Genomic DNA, 17,818 nt, shown 5'->3' on the forward strand with positions numbered 1-17,818 from the left:
CACCAGCCCTTCAGCACTCCATCCGCCGCCGCCCAAACCCAACGCTGCCGCGCCCTCGCGCGCAGCCTCCCCTAGCTCTCCTCCACTCTGCCCGAGCGCCGCTCCTCCCTCGCGAGCCCTTCAGCAGCCATCGCGCAGTCCTCGCGTGCAGCCCTCTCGATCTGCTCCAGCTTGCAGCCCGCCGTCTTCATCAGCCGCATGGCCGCAGCTGCGCCACCAACTCTCCACCAGCTCGGGCGCCGCCAGGAGCTGCCGCGAGTTATCCCTACCGCTCACCAGCCTCTCTCCACTTCACCCACAGCCCATGGCCATGCCTGCCTCCCTACTGCGCGCCTCCACCTCAGGCCGTTCACCCACAGCTCGCCGAGCTCCACCTGGCGCGATCTTCTCTCTCTCCCATCCTCAGCTCACGCCGCCGCCAGATTTACTCTCTCCACCACCACACGAGAGCTCTTCCTGCTTCACTCCTGAACAGTAGCGCCGCCACAGCCCTCGGCCAGACCCTCCAGCGCGCGAACTAACTAGCTAGCAACTCCCAGCTCTTCTTCCAGCGCCGCCACAGCTGCCGACAGAGACCAAGGGTGCCGCCCCTCCAGCGCTCGACTGTCTACCCTTCGCCCGTGACCTCGCCGCTGCTGCCTGAAGCTCCAACAGCCCTTCACCTGCGCGCTCCAGCCCACCAGTTCGCCCCAGCTGCCGCCAAGAGCTCTGCCGATCTGTTCCACCTGCGCGCGCCGCACGACTCTCGCGCGCCACCACCATCCCTTCAAGTCCACGAAGCCCACAGCCCACGGCCTGCAGTCAAGCGCGTGCAACCTCAGCCTGCGCCGCCAAAGCCAGGGCCAAATCTTCACTCGCGCGGCCTTCTCCCTTTCCCTGCCTCCCCTCGCGGTCACCACCAACTCCATTGCCGCACGTCGCCACCTGTCATCAATTGACAGGTGGAGGTATTGTTTGCCCTTCCCCCTTCGCAATTTCTAGAAACTAATTGCTAGAATTGATTCGCGATTGGGATAATTTTCTTGATTTATCATCTGCTGATTTATTTGGGGTTTCTCCTGCACATTTTGGGGTTGGTTTTCTGTGAGGGCGTTTCGAGCAGTTAAATTCATTGGGTAATTTCTGCGGAATCAGTTTGGACGGAATTAAGTTTGATTGTTGCTATCTGTGGGGGTGTTTTCTGCTATTTATTGAATTGATGGGCTGACTTGTTGTTGTGCTTGACTACGTTGGGACCCTAATTGCTTAGTGCCTATAATTGATGCTTTGTTGAGACGTTTGTCTCAACCTTGGGTGCCTACAGTGTGCATTTTGATTGGTTGGGTTTGTTATTGAATTTAATTTTTTTCCCTGTGACTCACCAGTGGTACTGGTTGAGATCTTTTACCCATTGTTATTGCTGCTGTTGCTGGCCGTTTGATTTCATCCCTTCTTGTATATGCACCAGTGGTACTGGTCGCGGTGATTGCTTGAAATTCTTGAAATTTGATCAAATAATGTTCGATTGTTGCTGGAATTTAAATTGGGTCATTGGCTGTCAATTTGAAACCAGTTGTTGAGATCTTGGCTGAATTCGTGTCCAATTGGTGCAATTTGTTATTTTAATTAGCACTAGCACCACTCTTAGTTGTTCGGTTTGTTGTTTTGGTGCATTGTTGGGAGCTGTGTTCTGGTATTGTGGGGTACCTACATCTTTGGAGCAGTTGTTGCACTTTGGACGGCCTTAATTCTGAATTTGACTACATGGGGTCCTTAAGTACTTATTGATTGCATTTGCTATAAGTATTGGGGTCTGATTTAATCTGTGGGTGATTGAATTGTGCATTTTGTTCATGGGGTTGGCTTTTCAATTCTTATTGCTTTGAATTTCCTGTTTCCATTATTTGTTGGCCATTGTTCTCTCTTGTCAAGTGGAGTGATCTTTAGAACCAATGGTGAGGCCATGGTCATCTTCTAGGTCTAGGACACCTAGAACCTCACATGGCGCAGAATTTGGTAGCATCTATGCACCATGCAGGTCTTGCTCCTCAGTTCCCGCCCGATCCGCCCCTATTTTGACGACTTCAGGGAAGTTCCGTTGCCCTTCGCCTTGCTATTACTATTTATTTATCACATTGAACAATGTGTGAATATGGTGTTGGAATGGCAGTTTGAAGTGCTACATGTGTTCCAGTTTTTCATTTTTGGGGTGTTTCCTATTTTTTAGTTTAAGTGTTTTTTTTAGGTGTTGCTCCTTTATCCCCTTTTGGTTGATTCCCTTGCTTCTATATTGTGAATTATTTTTGCAGCTCACTTTTTTGTTAGTCTGTGGTTTTATATGAGTTGAGTTACAAGTGGCAAGTAAAAAGCCATGCTTCTTGGTGAATACTTTGAGTTTTAACACGTGGTGCATTATATGGCTAACCTTTTTAGGCATATGAATATTTTGCTGGCACTGTTGTGTAGTTGGTCTCCTGATTACCTTAGTCTCCATAGTTTGGACATTGACGCAGCTATGATCAGTAAATTACTTGATATTTTGTGTTTATTGTGAATAATGTATGGCTATACTCCGCTAGTGTCGCACCCAGTAACCGCGAGTCTTCACACAAGTGTCGGCTCTCGCGTAAAAATGGCATCTTGATAAGTGGTCCTGGAGCTTTGAATAAGTTGTAGAACTGGCTCTTTCATCTACTAAAAATTCAGATTACGTCAAAAGACTTGAATAGCTTGGGACTCAGCCCTATTGTGCTTAAAAAAAAAAAAAAAAAAAAAAGAGGAAAAAAAAGAGAAGGAAACAAAACAGAAAAGAAAGAAAAAAAAAAGACAATCAGATGTGGAGAATATGTGAGTTCATGATCATGTTAGCCTGCCGATCCTTGGTTCGTATTGTTGAGATTTTGGTTGCCAGTGGACTTAATTATTGACTGTTGCTAGATAGTATTTGGATTCCCTAAGCGAAGTAGCCATGAATTGGACAGGTCTATGAATTTAGGAGCTAACCGGGAGAGACATGTCTTGACACTTAGTCACTAGATCTTGATTCTGGGTATAAGCACAGCTGGCTATGATAATGAGAAAGCTAGCCATTGTTGAGTTGGATTTTTCCCATGCTTGAGGGCAAGCATGATTCAGGTGTGGGGGGAATTGATAGGGTATAATTTGTTAGTAATTTTATTATTAATTTCCCCTTTTATTCCTGACAAATATTGTGTTAATTGCTGACATTTACTTATATTTGGTACCATGACTTAATTTCAGGAATGAAGCAGAAAACCATAAAAAAAGAAGGACTTTATGGAAAATAGGGAGACTTCTAAGGGCTTCAATTCTTGGGCCCTTGAATTGGTGGGGGACCACAAGCTAGTGGAAAGCATCTAGTCATTTGGGCTCTTAAAAGAAAGTTACGGGAAAGAGACTTGGAACAAGAAGTACTTGGAGGGCTTTGTCCACATGTGTGGGGACCACCTAGATAGCCTTTAGTCATCTTCCTCTTGTTGCTTAAATAGGGATAACGTAGAGTAGCAGGGATACCGAGGGCTTTAGTTTTAGTTTTTTAGTTTAGTTCTAGTTTCCTTTCTTTGGACTGGCCTCTGACACACGCCAGGTGTTCGACAATATTCCCCAACGGGGAGATTTTCTCATGAGGCGTGGTTAAGCTTTTCTAGTCAAGGGGACAACTGACGATTTGGTTCGACAATTACTGTGAGATCGAATTTATTTTAATTGCTTCCTTAATTTATTGGTATTTATATGTTTCCTGCTTTTAATTGCTATGGCCTTGTGTATGATTGATTAGTGCGCAATAATTAATTATTCATATAGGCTATTTTTGCTAAATAGGGGTAATTGAATCCGTAATTGTTCGTTATCTCTACCTCAGTAGCAACTGGCGTAATTGGGTTTATGTCAGGGGAGCATATGATCTAATTTAAACAAACCCTCGTAGCGTGTTTGTTGGTTAGGATTGGGCATTTCTAATTATTAATGCAATCTAGAAATTAAATCCTACGGTCGTACCTAGGGTTATTTTTGGGTTAGAGAAATAGCTAACAGTCGTACCTTAGCTATCGAGAAATTAAGGAAGGGTTGGTTGTTTATCGCGTGCATGACAACTATAACTAATCTATTGCTAAATGTTGGAATTATTTCTGCATCAATGATCAGTGCATGAACCATTTCTGATGTGTACCCTTGGCTAGAGTTTCCCCAATCATTTCTTTTAATTAATTATTTTCTGCAGTTAATTTATTTAGTTAGCATTTAATCCAAAACCCCCCATACTTTGGACTCTAGAAGAAACGAATTATCCCCAGTCCCTGTGGATTCGACCCTACTCACCGCTATATACAAAATCTGTATTTTTCTCGAGTAGGTATTTATTATTGCACAGGTTCGGCACCTGTCAACATATGTTAAAATTCGCGATTCCTCTCCACTATTTGCAAGACGTTGAGCAGGTATATCTAACCCTTCGAAAGCTCGGAAGACCCATCCGATCAAGCACTAGGTCAGCTCTAACCAAGCCCGGCAGATCGCAGAAAGATTCATATGTCAAGGTACTACCCGAGTCCACTCCAATGTTTGCAAGACGATTGGCAGGTTTATTAGCTTCACGAAAGCAGTGAGACACTACATGAAAGTAGCCTCTATCCTCCAATAAATCCTGTAGCTCCCTTCGCAACCTCCATGGACACTGTACCATCCCCTGAATGATCTGAACCAATCCCAAAGAATCAGACTCTATGTGCAAGTTCACATACCCTCGAGAAATAGTTAGCCTAACACCAAATATAAGAGCTTTCAATTGTGCATGTAAGCTGGTCGTCTCTCCAAAGTAGCACGCATATCCTAATATGAACCTGCCCTCCGAGCACCGGAGTACGCCCCCACCACCACTCTCTCCTGGGTTACCCCTCGCGCAACCATCAGAGTTCAGTTTGACCACATGAGTCAACGGACGGTTCCAATGAACCACCAAGGTTGTGTACTCTCTTCTCAGACCAGCCACCAAACCTAACAAGCTTGGCCAATCAGGTACAACGGGAATGGAGCCCTTAAATTGCAATTGCATAATGTCCGTGAGTTCAACAAAAATATTTCCATGCACCTGTGGCACCGGCAACAGTTTCCCTTTGAATAAAAATGTGTTCCGCATCTTCCATAGATTCCAACAGATTAAGGACGGCAGGAGACGAAGTAGGTACTGGAGATATGGATTCCGAGCAGGCTGCAGCCACCAACTAACCACCTTATGTCGTATTGTAAAGGCCGACCCAAACCTACCAATCAACCCTTCGAAAAACCCCCAAATGCTCCTTGCCACCTCCCCAGTGCAGAAGATATGATCAATAGTTTCTGGACATGGGTAAAGGCAGCAAAAACAGTGAGAGGGACCCAATATGCCAAGCCTATGCAATCTGTCCATCACCGGCAGTCGACCGCCTATCAATCTTAACATGAAGAAAGAAATCTTGAGTGGCAAACCCTTAATCCAGAGCCTCGAGTAGAGCCAGGAGCTATTGCCACCTCCCCGAGCAATTTGATAGGCTGACGCTAATAAGAAATCACCTGATATACTTGGAGCCCAAACCATAGTGTCCTCCTGATCCAGAGAAGGCGGCGAAACTTTAAAAATTTGACCCACACATCCGCTAGGAAGCACCGCGCCCAACCGCTGAGCATTCCAGTCACCCTGACCAACAAAATCTGAGACTGCACATTCCTGAAAATTATCCACTTGCCGACATAAAGGCCCCGTTCCCAACCAATTATCATGCCAAAAACTAATAGCGCCCCTAGCCAAAACCCACCTGATATGCTGCTCAGCCATCCCTTGGATAGCCACCATTCGCTTCCAAGTCCAAGAATCACCGGGAGAAGTATCAGCAAAACAAGGATGCAGATTGGGGCAGTATTTGCAATGCATAAACTCAGCCCACAAAGACTGCCTCATTCGGAAACATCAATATGAAATCTTATGCAGCGGTTATTGAGAATAATCCTCATAGAATATGATAGCCTAATTAAGACCAATAATTTTTTCAATCCCAAATAAGAAGTATGGCATGAACAATTTTGTATGGTTAGAACAATTTTATTATTTACCTATCAAATTACAGTAATGCAGTTAAACTATACGCAGCTGCATGATGATCAAATTTCAGTATTAGAGCAGTTCACAAAGAAGTAATACTAGTGTTGAAAATTCGCCAAGCTTAGATGTAGTATTATCTTTTTTTTTTTTGGATAAATTAGATCTAGTATTATCTAGTGACGGATTATCCGGAGAATTAGTCAATTAACATCCTAATTTGTAAACCCACAAATTAAAAATATTTACAGATATTTCACCATTAAGAATAAGTCAACTAACAGCCTAAACTATAAGCCCACAAATTAAAAACATTTACAGATATTTCACCATTACAAGGAAAAAGGATTAAGATACAGAAGGCAATTTTATACATGCAAGTGCGTACATCATTCTTTTAGGTTAAAAAGGAAAATGGAATGGCAACTGCCTAAATATTATTGTAATTGCCCCAAGAATGAGGGATTCTAAATTCAAATTTCTCCGTTCCTCTTTGCTTCTTAAGTTCCATTGTTTCCCTCGAATTTTTTTTTTTTTGAATTGTCATTGTGATTGCCAAATGATTACACTGTCTATATTTAAATACAAGAATGAAAAGCATTTTCACCGCAGCCTCCAAGTTGGACGCATTCAATCAATTTAAAACGAAGCGTAGGTAGTAGAACTTTTCAGTTCATCTGTTCAATCAATTTATAATCATACTGTGACTATTGAGAATAATCCTAGTAGATGCATTAATACTTAGTAATATGATATCCCAATTAAGAATAATAAATTTTCAATCCAGATTAAGTACTATAACTAGAATAATGTTTCCTTTTCCTGTCAAGTTACATTTCATGTAATTAATTCATAAACAGCTGTATATATAAGATCAATTAATTTCAGTTTTGAAGCAGTTCAAGACAAAGTAATCCACCTTGTGTTGAAGGTCTACTGCGTCAAGCTTAGATGTGGTAGATGGATTATTCGAAGAATTAGTCAATACAGCCCACAAATTTTTATACTGACATTTGTGCGTTGATTCTACGGCTAACTGCTAATTCAAAGATTTTGATTCCCCTTGTCTGGTTCTTGTCTGAATTTTTCCATCCAATCTTTCAAGAAGATACCATACCACAATTACAAAATTGCTTCAAAGATTCAAGTATATGGAGGAAGAGGAAATTCAACATTTCAGTCATGATGAGCACCCTCTGATCACGATTGAATTGCAGAAAAACAATGATAATGGCGATGGAGATGATAAGAAAGTAGAAATCTGCTACGGGTGTCAAAAACAAATTTTGGAGCCCACAGCATATTGTTGCTTCAGCTGCAATTTCTTTCTCCACAAACCATGTGCAGAAATTCCTTTGCAGATTACTCATCCGATGCATCCCCAGCATCCATTAGTGCTCCATAGGGAGCCACCTTATTCTTCTGGTAGTTGTACTTGTGATGCTTGTGGCCAAAAGGGTTGGAAGTTTTTCGCCTACAGTTGTTCCTTGTGCAAATTTGATCTCGATATATCGTGTGCTTCTCAAGACCGGTCAGGCAATATTGATTGAGTCCTCATTATTGATTGCGTTTTATGTTTTTGGTAATTTAATTTGTTGTATTCTTACTTCTTACTAGAATTCATTGTCATTTTTTTCACCTCTTTTTTTTTGGGGCCATTGGGGTAACATAAAGTAAGCGGCCCTAAAAGATCTCTAAATTTCAATTTGCCCCATTTTTATTTCAAATTGCAATATTTAACCCCTCTTTAACTTTTAAATTTGATGAATCCAACATAGTTTGCCAATTATTCGTCAATAACTTTATCTGAACTGGTCTTTGTTACCGATGTTAGTACCCGGGTCAAATTTACTTATACTGGCTTCACCCTATTTAAGCTTGACTACCTCCAATAGCTATAGAAATAAGTGCACTTTTTTTGTGAGATTTTTTAATGAAAAAAAAGTTAATAAAGATGTTAATTTCAAATTTCATTTTTTGGCAGCACGTTCTAGTTTAATTTTTTTCGTACTAGTTTAATTGACATAAATGGCAGAAAATTCACGAAATGAAGGGCACTTGAATCACATTAGAAGTTAAAGGGGGTTAATTATGTGATGTAGTCAAAAGAATAAGAGATGCAAATTGGCATAAGGAGAAAGTTGAGGGCTTAAACTGTATTTTACCCTTATTTATTCATTAACTATTCGTGCCCGTATTTATCTATTTATTCATTATGTTATGTGTTCTTTTTTCTTTTCTCTTTTATTTGGTGGCCCTTTTCCCTAAAAAGATAAAAGTGGCATCATATCATTCTGATTTTTGAATTTTCTTTTCTTGTAGGTTTGCTAGAGAAGGACAATCAGATTTGGGAGATCCAGGCAGAAATTTGGTCAAACTGCCCTCCAATGGTGCAGCCCAAAACTTGATCAAACTTTCTCTTCTTCACTGCAGCATTACTAGCAGTCTCAGAAAAATTAATACCGAAGAAAAGATAGTAGTATCTACGCACAATCACCCACTTGTTCCATCCAAGATGATGCTAACCAAGCATGAGATTAATAGTGCTACTGCTGATCAAGAAGAAGCAATACTATCAATTTGTGACTGGTGTATTGAGCCTATTCTCTTGTCTGATCCTCACTATGCTTGCGCCGAGGGCGATTACTTTCTCCATAAGACTTGTTATCAATTCCCTGATGAACTACAAACCCCAAAACATCCCGAGCATTTGCTTACACCGATGACAGTATTGGCTGTTGCTGGCAACTTTAGGTGTCATGCCTATCTAAAGGAGGGAAGTTGTCTCTACTATGAATGCAAATCCTGTAAATTCTACATTTGTATCAAGTGCGTGAGTGCGAGCTTGACATCAGCTGTTTTGCACAATTCTCATAAGCATCTCTTAACTCAGGTTGAAAACACAAATCGGATAACGTGCAATGCCTGTGGCTTTGACAGAGGTAGTTTTGGATTTGGTTGTGAAGATTGCCATTTTTATTTGGACTACGAGTGTGCCCTGATGCCACCTACAGCCAAACAGAAATGGGACGAGCATATGCTCGTGTTATCTATTAGTGTATCTACTTGGTGGCTGGGCAGTTTCGGGTATCTTGTGTTTATAGTATCTATCTATATTTGGTAGTTTTGGTAATTGCACATAATTAGGTAAATTGGGGCTGAAGTCACGGGAGTCTGGGGTGCACATTGTACTTGTATATATAGAGCAGATGACAATGAGAAAACAAGGAAAAATTTTTCCCAATTCTTCTGGTTTTACATGGTATCAGAGCCTTCTGGCTCTGAAAACAATACCGAACCCCTAGACTATAAATCCTAGGACGATGACAGATCAAAAAGCTTCAAGTTTGAAGACCAATTCGCCGTTCTTATTGAGCGCGAATGACAACCCAGGGAATTTAATTACGCAGACACAATTCAAAGGACCAAACTATGAAGAATGGGCTAAGGCCATGAGGATTTCGTTGAGGGCAAAGAAGAAACAAGGTTTCATTGATGGCACCATTAAGGAGCCGAACCAGAACTCAGATGAAATTGATGATTGGTGGACAGTGAATTCCATGATTGTGTCATGGATCTTTAACACCATCGAACCAGGCTTGCGTTCCACGATTTCATACAAGGAAACGGCAAGGGAATTATGGGACGATATCCAGCAACGATTCTCTGTTCGTAATGGCGCGCGAGTTCATCAATTGAAAACGGAGGTTGCAAATTGCAAACAAAACGGGGATTCGATCATGGCTTATTATGGTCGACTCAAGAAGCTGTGGGATGATTTGAATGATTATGATCCTATGCCTACTTGTTCTTGTAATGGATGCAAGTGTAACTTCGTTACACGGCTTCAACAGCGTCAAGAGGAAGAGCGGGTGCATCAATTCCTCATGGGGCTTGATGAATCATCTTATAGTAATGTTCGTTCCAACATCATTGCTTCAGACCCTCTTCCAAACCTTCATAAGGTTTATTCTCAAGTTACGGAGCAAGAACAAGTGCAGGTAATGACGCGAGCAGCTCCCAATCGGTCTGATCCGGTGAGCTTTGCCATGAAAACAGTCAGCCCAGGCCCTCGGAATTCAGGGGGGGACCAAAAAGACAATGGAGTAGTTTGCTCTCACTGCCAGAAACCGGGACATAGCATGGACACATGCTTTCGTCTTCATGGCTATCCCGACTGGTGGCCGGGAAATTCGACTCAAGGAAGAGGCAAAGGACGTGGTAACCAGGGGCGTGGTCGTGGTGGAGTAGCACGGGCTCATGTTGCACAAGGGGCAGTACAGGCGGCTGCTAATGTTTCCCATGGGAGACCACTTGATGATTCTGATAAAGCTGGATTGGAGAACTTGAGCAAAGCTGATTGGGAGACTTTGAAGTCTCTCTGGAACACTCACACGAATAATAAATCAATTGCTCAGCCAAGGCTTAATGGTAAGGCATATTTACAATGGTTGTTTGACACAGGTGCTTCGCATCATATGACGGGAGAGGAAACTGCATTTGTAGAGCTTCAAGGAATACCTCCTTGTCCCGTGAAAATGCCAAACGGTGAATACGTTATGGCAACAGGAGAAGCAACAGTTCTTGTAGGAAAATTATCTCTCAAGGGTGTTTTATATGTTCCTGAAATACGATGCAATTTGATATCTGTTTCAAAATTAGCCCGTGACAAAGTTTATATCTTGAAATTCACTGATCATTTATGTGTTGTCCAGGACCGTACTTCGAGGATGCTGATTGGAGTGGGTGAAGAGCTTGAGGGGCTGTATGTCGCACGAGGGGAGCCTCTGGTCAGTGCTCATGGAGCCGCTACAGCCAAGAATATGGATTTGTGGCATAAAAGGTTGGGACATCCCTCTGTGCGAGTCATAGAAAAGCTCCCTACAATAGACGGTAGTATAGAGATAAATAAAGGTGTTCATGAACCTTGTGACGTTTGTTTCCGGGCAAAACAAACTCGTATTCCTTTTCCTATTAGTGACCGTAAAGCTAGTGATATCTTTGAATTAATTCATTGTGATTTGTGGGGAGCTTATCGAGAGGCTAGTTTTTGTGGTGCTACCTATTTTCTGACTATTGTTGATGATTGTTCTCGTGGTGTATGGGTTTATTTGTTAAAAGGGAAACATGAGGTCCCATATGTTGTTAAGAATTTTTTGGCTATGACCGAGAGACAATTTAATAAACAAGTCAAAATTATACGCAGTGACAATGGTACAGAGTTTACTTGTTTAGGTGATTATTTTAAGGAGTGTGGCATTATTCATCAGACTTCCATGGTTGGGACACCCCAACAAAATGGAAGAGTTGAGAGGAAACATCGACACATTTTGAATGTTGGTAGGGCGCTTCGTTTTCAGGCTAACTTACCTATTCAATTTTGGGGAGAATGCATTCTCACTGCAGGATATTTAATCAATCGTACTCCATCGTTGATTTTGGATGGAAAAACTCCATATGAAATTTTGTTTGGAAGCCCTCCATCTATTTCTCATCTTAGAGTATTTGGATGCCTATGTTATGCTAAGAACATTAATCGGGAAAAGGATAAGTTTGCAAGTCGAAGTCATAAGTGCATATTCATGGGTTATCCATATGGTAAAAAGGGGTGGAGGGTGTATGATCTAGATAGGAAGGTTTGCTTTGAAAGTCGAGATGTTGAGTTTGTTGAGCACGTGTTTCCTTTTGCCCATACGGACTCCGCAAGGTCGGCAACTCCAGATCCTCTGCCTACTGTCATTGAGCCTACTATATTGGAGGACGTGCCTGAGATTGAGGCACCTCCGCCAGTCTCTGAATATGATGGACAGTCCGTGGAAGAGGGCGTGACAGCAGATGGGATCGTACCAATACCTGAAGTTGCAGAGGTTACAGGTGCAGCGGACGATCTTGGTCGCGGCAAACGAGCGCGACAGCCTTCAGTTCGTTTGCATGATTATGTGTTACATACAGCTGCCCTCAGTTCCTCGAGCTCTCCTTCCTCTTCCTTGGCATCCTCAGGTACGCCCTACCCCATCACAAACTATGTGAATTGTGCTAAATTTTCTCTGTCGCATCGTCGATTCGTGGCTGCAGTAACTACAGGGATTGAACCAACTAGTTTTAAAGAGGCAATGCAGCATTCATGTTGGCGTGAGGCAATGAGAAAGGAGGTTGAGGCTCTAGAGGATAATGGGACATGGACAGTTTCTACTTTGCCTACGGGAAAGAAGGCTCTTGGTAGTAAATGGATCTACAAAATCAAGTATCATGCAGACGGAACAATCGAGCGATACAAGGCACGGTTGGTCGTTTTCGGGAATCATCAGATCGAGGGTCTTGATTATACTGAGACGTTCGCACCTACTGCAAAGATGGTCACGGTTCGTACCTTCTTGGCAGTAGCAGCGATCCGTGGGTGGGAATTGCATCAGATGGATGTGCACAATGCATTTTTGCATGGCGACCTTGAGGAGGAAGTTTATATGCGTTTTCCACCAGGTTTTACGGCACCCGGAGCGGATAAAGTGTGTCGTCTGCGCAAGTCTCTCTACGGGCTGCGACAGGCACCGCGGTGTTGGTTTGCCAAGCTGGCTGCGGCTCTGGTTCAATATGGATTTCAGCAATCTGGCTCAGACTATTCTTTGTTCACGTTTCGGCGTGGCAAAGTTCAGTTGACCATTTTGGTCTATGTGGATGATCTGGTGATAGGTGGGAATGATAGTGATGCCATTCATGCGTTTAAAACTTACTTGAATGATTGTTTCCACATGAAAGACCTTGGTAAATTGAAGTACTTCCTTGGTCTTGAAGTAGCGCGAAATTCGACTGGGATTTTTCTTTGTCAGAGAAAGTATGCTCTCGATATTATTTCTGAGACCGGCTTGTTAGGTGCTAAACCTGCCGGCACACCAATGGAGCAAAATCATCACCTTGCTTTGGCTAAGGACGAGATCCTTCCTGATTTCTATGCCTTATCGGCGTCTTATTGGTCGTCTTATCTACCTGACGATTACTCGCCCTGAATTGTCTTACTGTGTACATATCTTGGCACAGTTTCTACAGGAACCACGGCATAGTCATTGGGAGGCGGCCCTTCGGGTTGTTCGTTTCTTAAAACTTCATCCTGGGCAAGGTCTTTTGCTACGTTCTAATTCCTCTCTTCATCTTACGGCTTATTGTGATGCGGATTGGGCGAGTTGCCCCTTGACTCGACGTTCTTTGACGGCATATTTTGTCTTTCTTGGGGATTCTCCAATTTCCTGGCAAACGAAAAAACAGCATACCGTATCTCGATCTTCGGCTGAGGCAGAGTATCGTTCTTTGGCCTCTACGACTTGTGAATTGAAATGGCTCAAGGGTTTGTTAGCTTCTCTTGGCGTCCCTCACTCATCTCCTATGCGGATTTATTGTGATAGCCAGTCTGCTCTTCATCTTGCTCACAACCCTGTGTTTCATGAACGCACCAAGCACATCGAAGTTGATTGTCACTTTGTTCGTGATGAGATTCGTCGTGGTATCATTCTTCCCCAATTTGTATCCTCGTCTCACCAACTCGCTGATATCCTAACCAAGGCTCTTGGCAAACGTTCGTTTGATGACATTCTTTGCAAGTTGGGCATTTCTGATCTTCATGCTCCAACTTGAGGGGGGGTATTAGTGAAGTAGTCTCGGCTGCAGTTTAGTGAAGGAGTCTCGGCTGCAGTTTCGGGTATCTTGTGTTTATAGTATCTATCTATATTTGGTAGTATTGGTAATTGCACATAATTAGGTAAATTGGGGCTGAAGTCACGGGAGCCTGGGGTGCACATTGTACTTGTATATATAGAGCAGATGACAATGAGAAAACAAGGAAAAAACTTTTCCCAATTCTTCTGGTTTTACATATCCCATTGAACTACTATTTCTCCCTTCACTCTTTCATCATCTAATAAACGACATATTACCACACCATTTTTTAAACTTCCAAAACCATCTTTTAAGAGTCTCCTAGTAGATTCTTCTCTACTCAATCAACATTTTCTCCCAAATTTTTTAAGTTTTCTCCTCAACCCATAAATTTAATGCTGCTTCACATTGTCACTCTTCTACACTAAGTGATCATATTGCTTCCGGTCAAATTCATTGGGTAAATGTTTCCAAATCCTTTTTTGTAATGAAATATTTTTTATAATGAAATCTTTTTTCGGGGTTTTCATTTCATTGCCAATTGCAAAATTGTGGCCTTGAGATGGATTAATTTCACACAATTGTGCGTTTGTTAGTTTATGGTTTCTCCAAATATCTTCAAATGATATGTGTCATCAAGAAAGTTTTCCTTTACAATGAAAGAATATGGAAATAAAGACAAACAACGGCAAATATACATTGGAACAGAACTTAATTTACTTCTCTTTACACCTACTAAATTTCCAACAAAAAATTGTAATCTTTCATTAGTCTAAATTTCTCCCTCAGTTATCTATTTCGATTGGTCACTTTCATGTGCAGGTTTAACTTTCAAAGAATCACGCCAACCTAAAGGTTTCTACGCACCCTAAAGGTAACTGGCACCACTTGGTACCAATGTATACTTTATTATTCATCTACTCCAAACAATTTTTTTTAACTTTTGCAGGTCAGGACTTTGGAAACAGACCATTTTTTAACTCTTTGCAGGTTAGGACTTTTGAAGCAGAAGTTGTACCTGCATAAAAAATGCACACCATATAAGAATGATTAGACGCCAATATAATTTGCTTCAAACCATGTTTTTACTTTTACAGGTTACAAGCTTGGAAGTAGAAGCTGTACCTGCGAAGGGCATTCGGACAAAGGCAATCATCTCTGCTACATATTATTGAGGCACAAATTATTTACCTTTTTCCACCCGTAATTTGCACAAAAATTTCTTACCTCAAACCATAAGGGTTTGATTTGATGGGTGTCTTGTTTCGTATTAAGGTTTTATCAATGGAATTTTGTGGGTATCTACATTAGTGCATCCGTTGCATTATTTTGTTCTATGGTCTGCTTGGTTTTTGTTCGGCACTAAAACTACCAGAAAAAAAAAAGTAGAAATGAACTACTAATTGCACACAAATTGCTGGATTTTTTTTTACAATGATCTTTTATTTATTAGTTCAAGTGAAGTACTCAGATCTTTGCTTTGCTGTTTTATTTTCTTTATTACATGTTGATTGCTGCTAATTTTGGCAAACAAGCAAGGTACAACTGCTACAGCAGAAGGGCACTGCATTAAAACATTGTACCTTGCACTTTAAATTATAATTAAAATTTATCCTCTAATCTTCCTATAAATGTATTACTAGATTCATAACTACAGTCTCTAGCAATGCCTCATTTGATGAAGATGAAGATGTCATTCGACTCATATACAACAATTCTGCTGCCCAATGGCATTTTCAATGTAACATTACTTAGATGTTGACACATGGGTACTGATAAACATTCGTCCACTGTACATATTTATCTACAATACACTTTTGATTACATATTACGCAAAATATTTATATTCACATGCACTATTTATCTGATTCTAATAATTAATGATATTTTTAGACTAGTTGTACATGCGTCATGCGTGTATCGATAACTAGTAGATATAAATAGATAGATAAAGAGAACGGAATTTTTTATGTAAACAAATTTTTGCCACTTATATTTTTTCTAAACTATCCTTGATGATTTTCCATTACCCATATTTCCTCTTACCAAGTAAAATATATTTCTTATTATTCTCTTGTTTTTTCAACATATTTAGTAAATCCTAATTTTTATTAGTAACTGCTATTTTTGTTATGAATTACTACCAAATAACTATCTATACATATACTTAATTTTGGTGAATTTTCTACTATTTATATTGTCAAAAATATAAAATCAATTTTCCTAAAAATGATTTCAACAAATATACAAAAAAATAATAACTTTTTTCTATTAGTTGCACACACTTTAGTGTATGTCTTGAACACTAATTATTATCACATTAAGGATGAATATATAGCTAGCAACCGTGACTGCTTCAACCATGGAGCCCATAATGGCCACTCCAGTTTCTATATATCATCTACGCTTGCTTTCGTCTTCATGATTTGTGCAATCAATGCTTTGTCTTCAAGCTTATTTGGAACATATGCACCAAGATCGAAAGACTCTCTAGATTAGATGGGTACATACTATCATGTTGAAGAATGCATCCTTATAGGGTGCAAAGACACCTAAAACTGTTTATGGGTGTAGAGGAACATTCTTTAACTGAGATATCTAGTACAAGCTTTTGTGAAAAAGTTGATTGGTAATGAGCCTCATTCTTTCTTGTGGTATGATCTATGCATCATCTAGGACCTCTTTATCAACATTTTACTGGTAATCAGCTTTCCAGCCCTGATTTGTCTCATCAGACAAGGTGGAGAAGTGAATCCATAATGGTATCTGGAAGTGGCCCTCTAGCAGAAAATTTAACATGTTGCAGCTACAAACTCCTATTTTCTTGTCCAACCCATGTGATATGGAACAAACTATATGGACTAACAGCTCTTCAGGTGAATTTACAGTCAGCTCTGCTTTTAAAAGTAATAAGATCCGCCTAACCTGTGATATCTTGGTGGATTGTCTTTTTCTTTTTTTTTTGGGCGTCTTGGTGGAAATTGGTTTGGAATAAGAAACACATTCCTAGATTTTCTTTTATCCTTTGGCTATTGTGTAAAAGAAGACTACTCACAAAGGGACAGATTTGAGAAATTGTGGATGGTTAAAAACTTAAAATAGGTCTGATCCGAATGAATGTGTGCTATGTCGCAGAGATGATGAGACTATCGATCACTTGTTCTTCATGTGTCCAATGTCTGCTGCAGTTAGGTCTATAAAATAAAAGCCTTATGCTCTATGTCCAGAGATTGTATCCCTTGCGTTTGGGGAGAGAGTGGCGGTATGCATTAGAGTACCAAGTCTTCTATTGATAAGTTTAGGAGACTACCACTGGCTATAACAGTTTTATTTTATATATATATATATATGGAAGGCTAGAAATATGGTGATGTTCTAGCAAGTTCCTACCTATCCCATTGGCATCACGAATGATATAATGGAAGAGGTGTGGCCAATGTTTTGAATACCAAACCAGCAGACTCGATCGGTTGAATCGCGAATCGGCCATGCCTCCAGTCTGGTTCAATTAAAAAATTAAAGAATTAATTAAATAGGTCAAAACCGGTCAAGAACCAGTTGAACCGGCAAAAACTGGGAGGTTCAACCAAATTTTATTAAGTATTTATTTTCTAAAATAAATATTTTAGTTTTATTCAAAATTTTTAATTCTAAAATGAATAAAAACTTATTAAACCTTTGAACCGAGATCGAATCAATTGAACCAGTCGAACAGTAAGCAGGAAGGTTTTCTGGTTCACTTTACGGTCCGGATTTAAAAACATTGGTTGTGGCATATTGGGTTTTCTCGACATGGAGTTCCTAGATCAAGAGAAAATAGGTGCCTAATTATGGCTTGGAGCATTACTCAAAGTGCTTTGATCATGAGTAGCTAGCTCTTCAAATTACTTTGGTCACATAGTTTGCCGGTTTTGATATTACACTTAAGCAACTCTATAAAAATTATTGCTCTATTTAATAAAGAAAAATCTTACTCTAATCATGTATAGCTAGTTTCTTTTAGTTACTTTGGTCATATAATTTATTAGTGTTGATATCACATGTAAGCAATTCCAGTCTACACTGTAACGTGTAAAAATTCTTGCTCTATTTAATAAA

The 17,818-nt window shown here is 40.6% G+C and overlaps 1 protein-coding gene across 1 annotated transcript; it reads left to right on the forward strand.

Moving 5' to 3' along the window:
• The first annotated feature begins 7,224 nt into the window (after nt 1–7,224).
• Nucleotides 7,225–9,197, forward strand: LOC113769409. Its single transcript, XM_027313857.1, has 2 exons — nt 7,225–7,604; nt 8,396–9,197. Exons 1-2 carry the CDS (start codon nt 7,225–7,227, stop codon nt 9,195–9,197), a joined length of 1,182 nt encoding a protein of 393 aa, XP_027169658.1.
• Nucleotides 9,198–17,818: the final 8,621 nt, after the last annotated feature.

This window comes from Coffea eugenioides, chromosome 4 (assembly GCF_003713205.1).
Source record: "Coffea eugenioides isolate CCC68of chromosome 4, Ceug_1.0, whole genome shotgun sequence".
In the NCBI taxonomy this organism is placed as follows: domain Eukaryota; kingdom Viridiplantae; phylum Streptophyta; class Magnoliopsida; order Gentianales; family Rubiaceae; genus Coffea; species Coffea eugenioides.

What these genes read in the sequence shown, in the direction of transcription:
- LOC113769409 (XM_027313857.1), top strand. Translation starts at nt 7,225, where the DNA reads ATGGAGGAAGAGGAAATTCAACATTTCAGTCATGATGAGCACCCTCTG. An exon ending in TCGTGTGCTTCTCAAGACCG is followed by an intron (nt 7,605 to 8,395) that starts GTCAGGCAATAT and finishes CTTTTCTTGTAG; the next exon opens with GTTTGCTAGAGAAGGACAAT.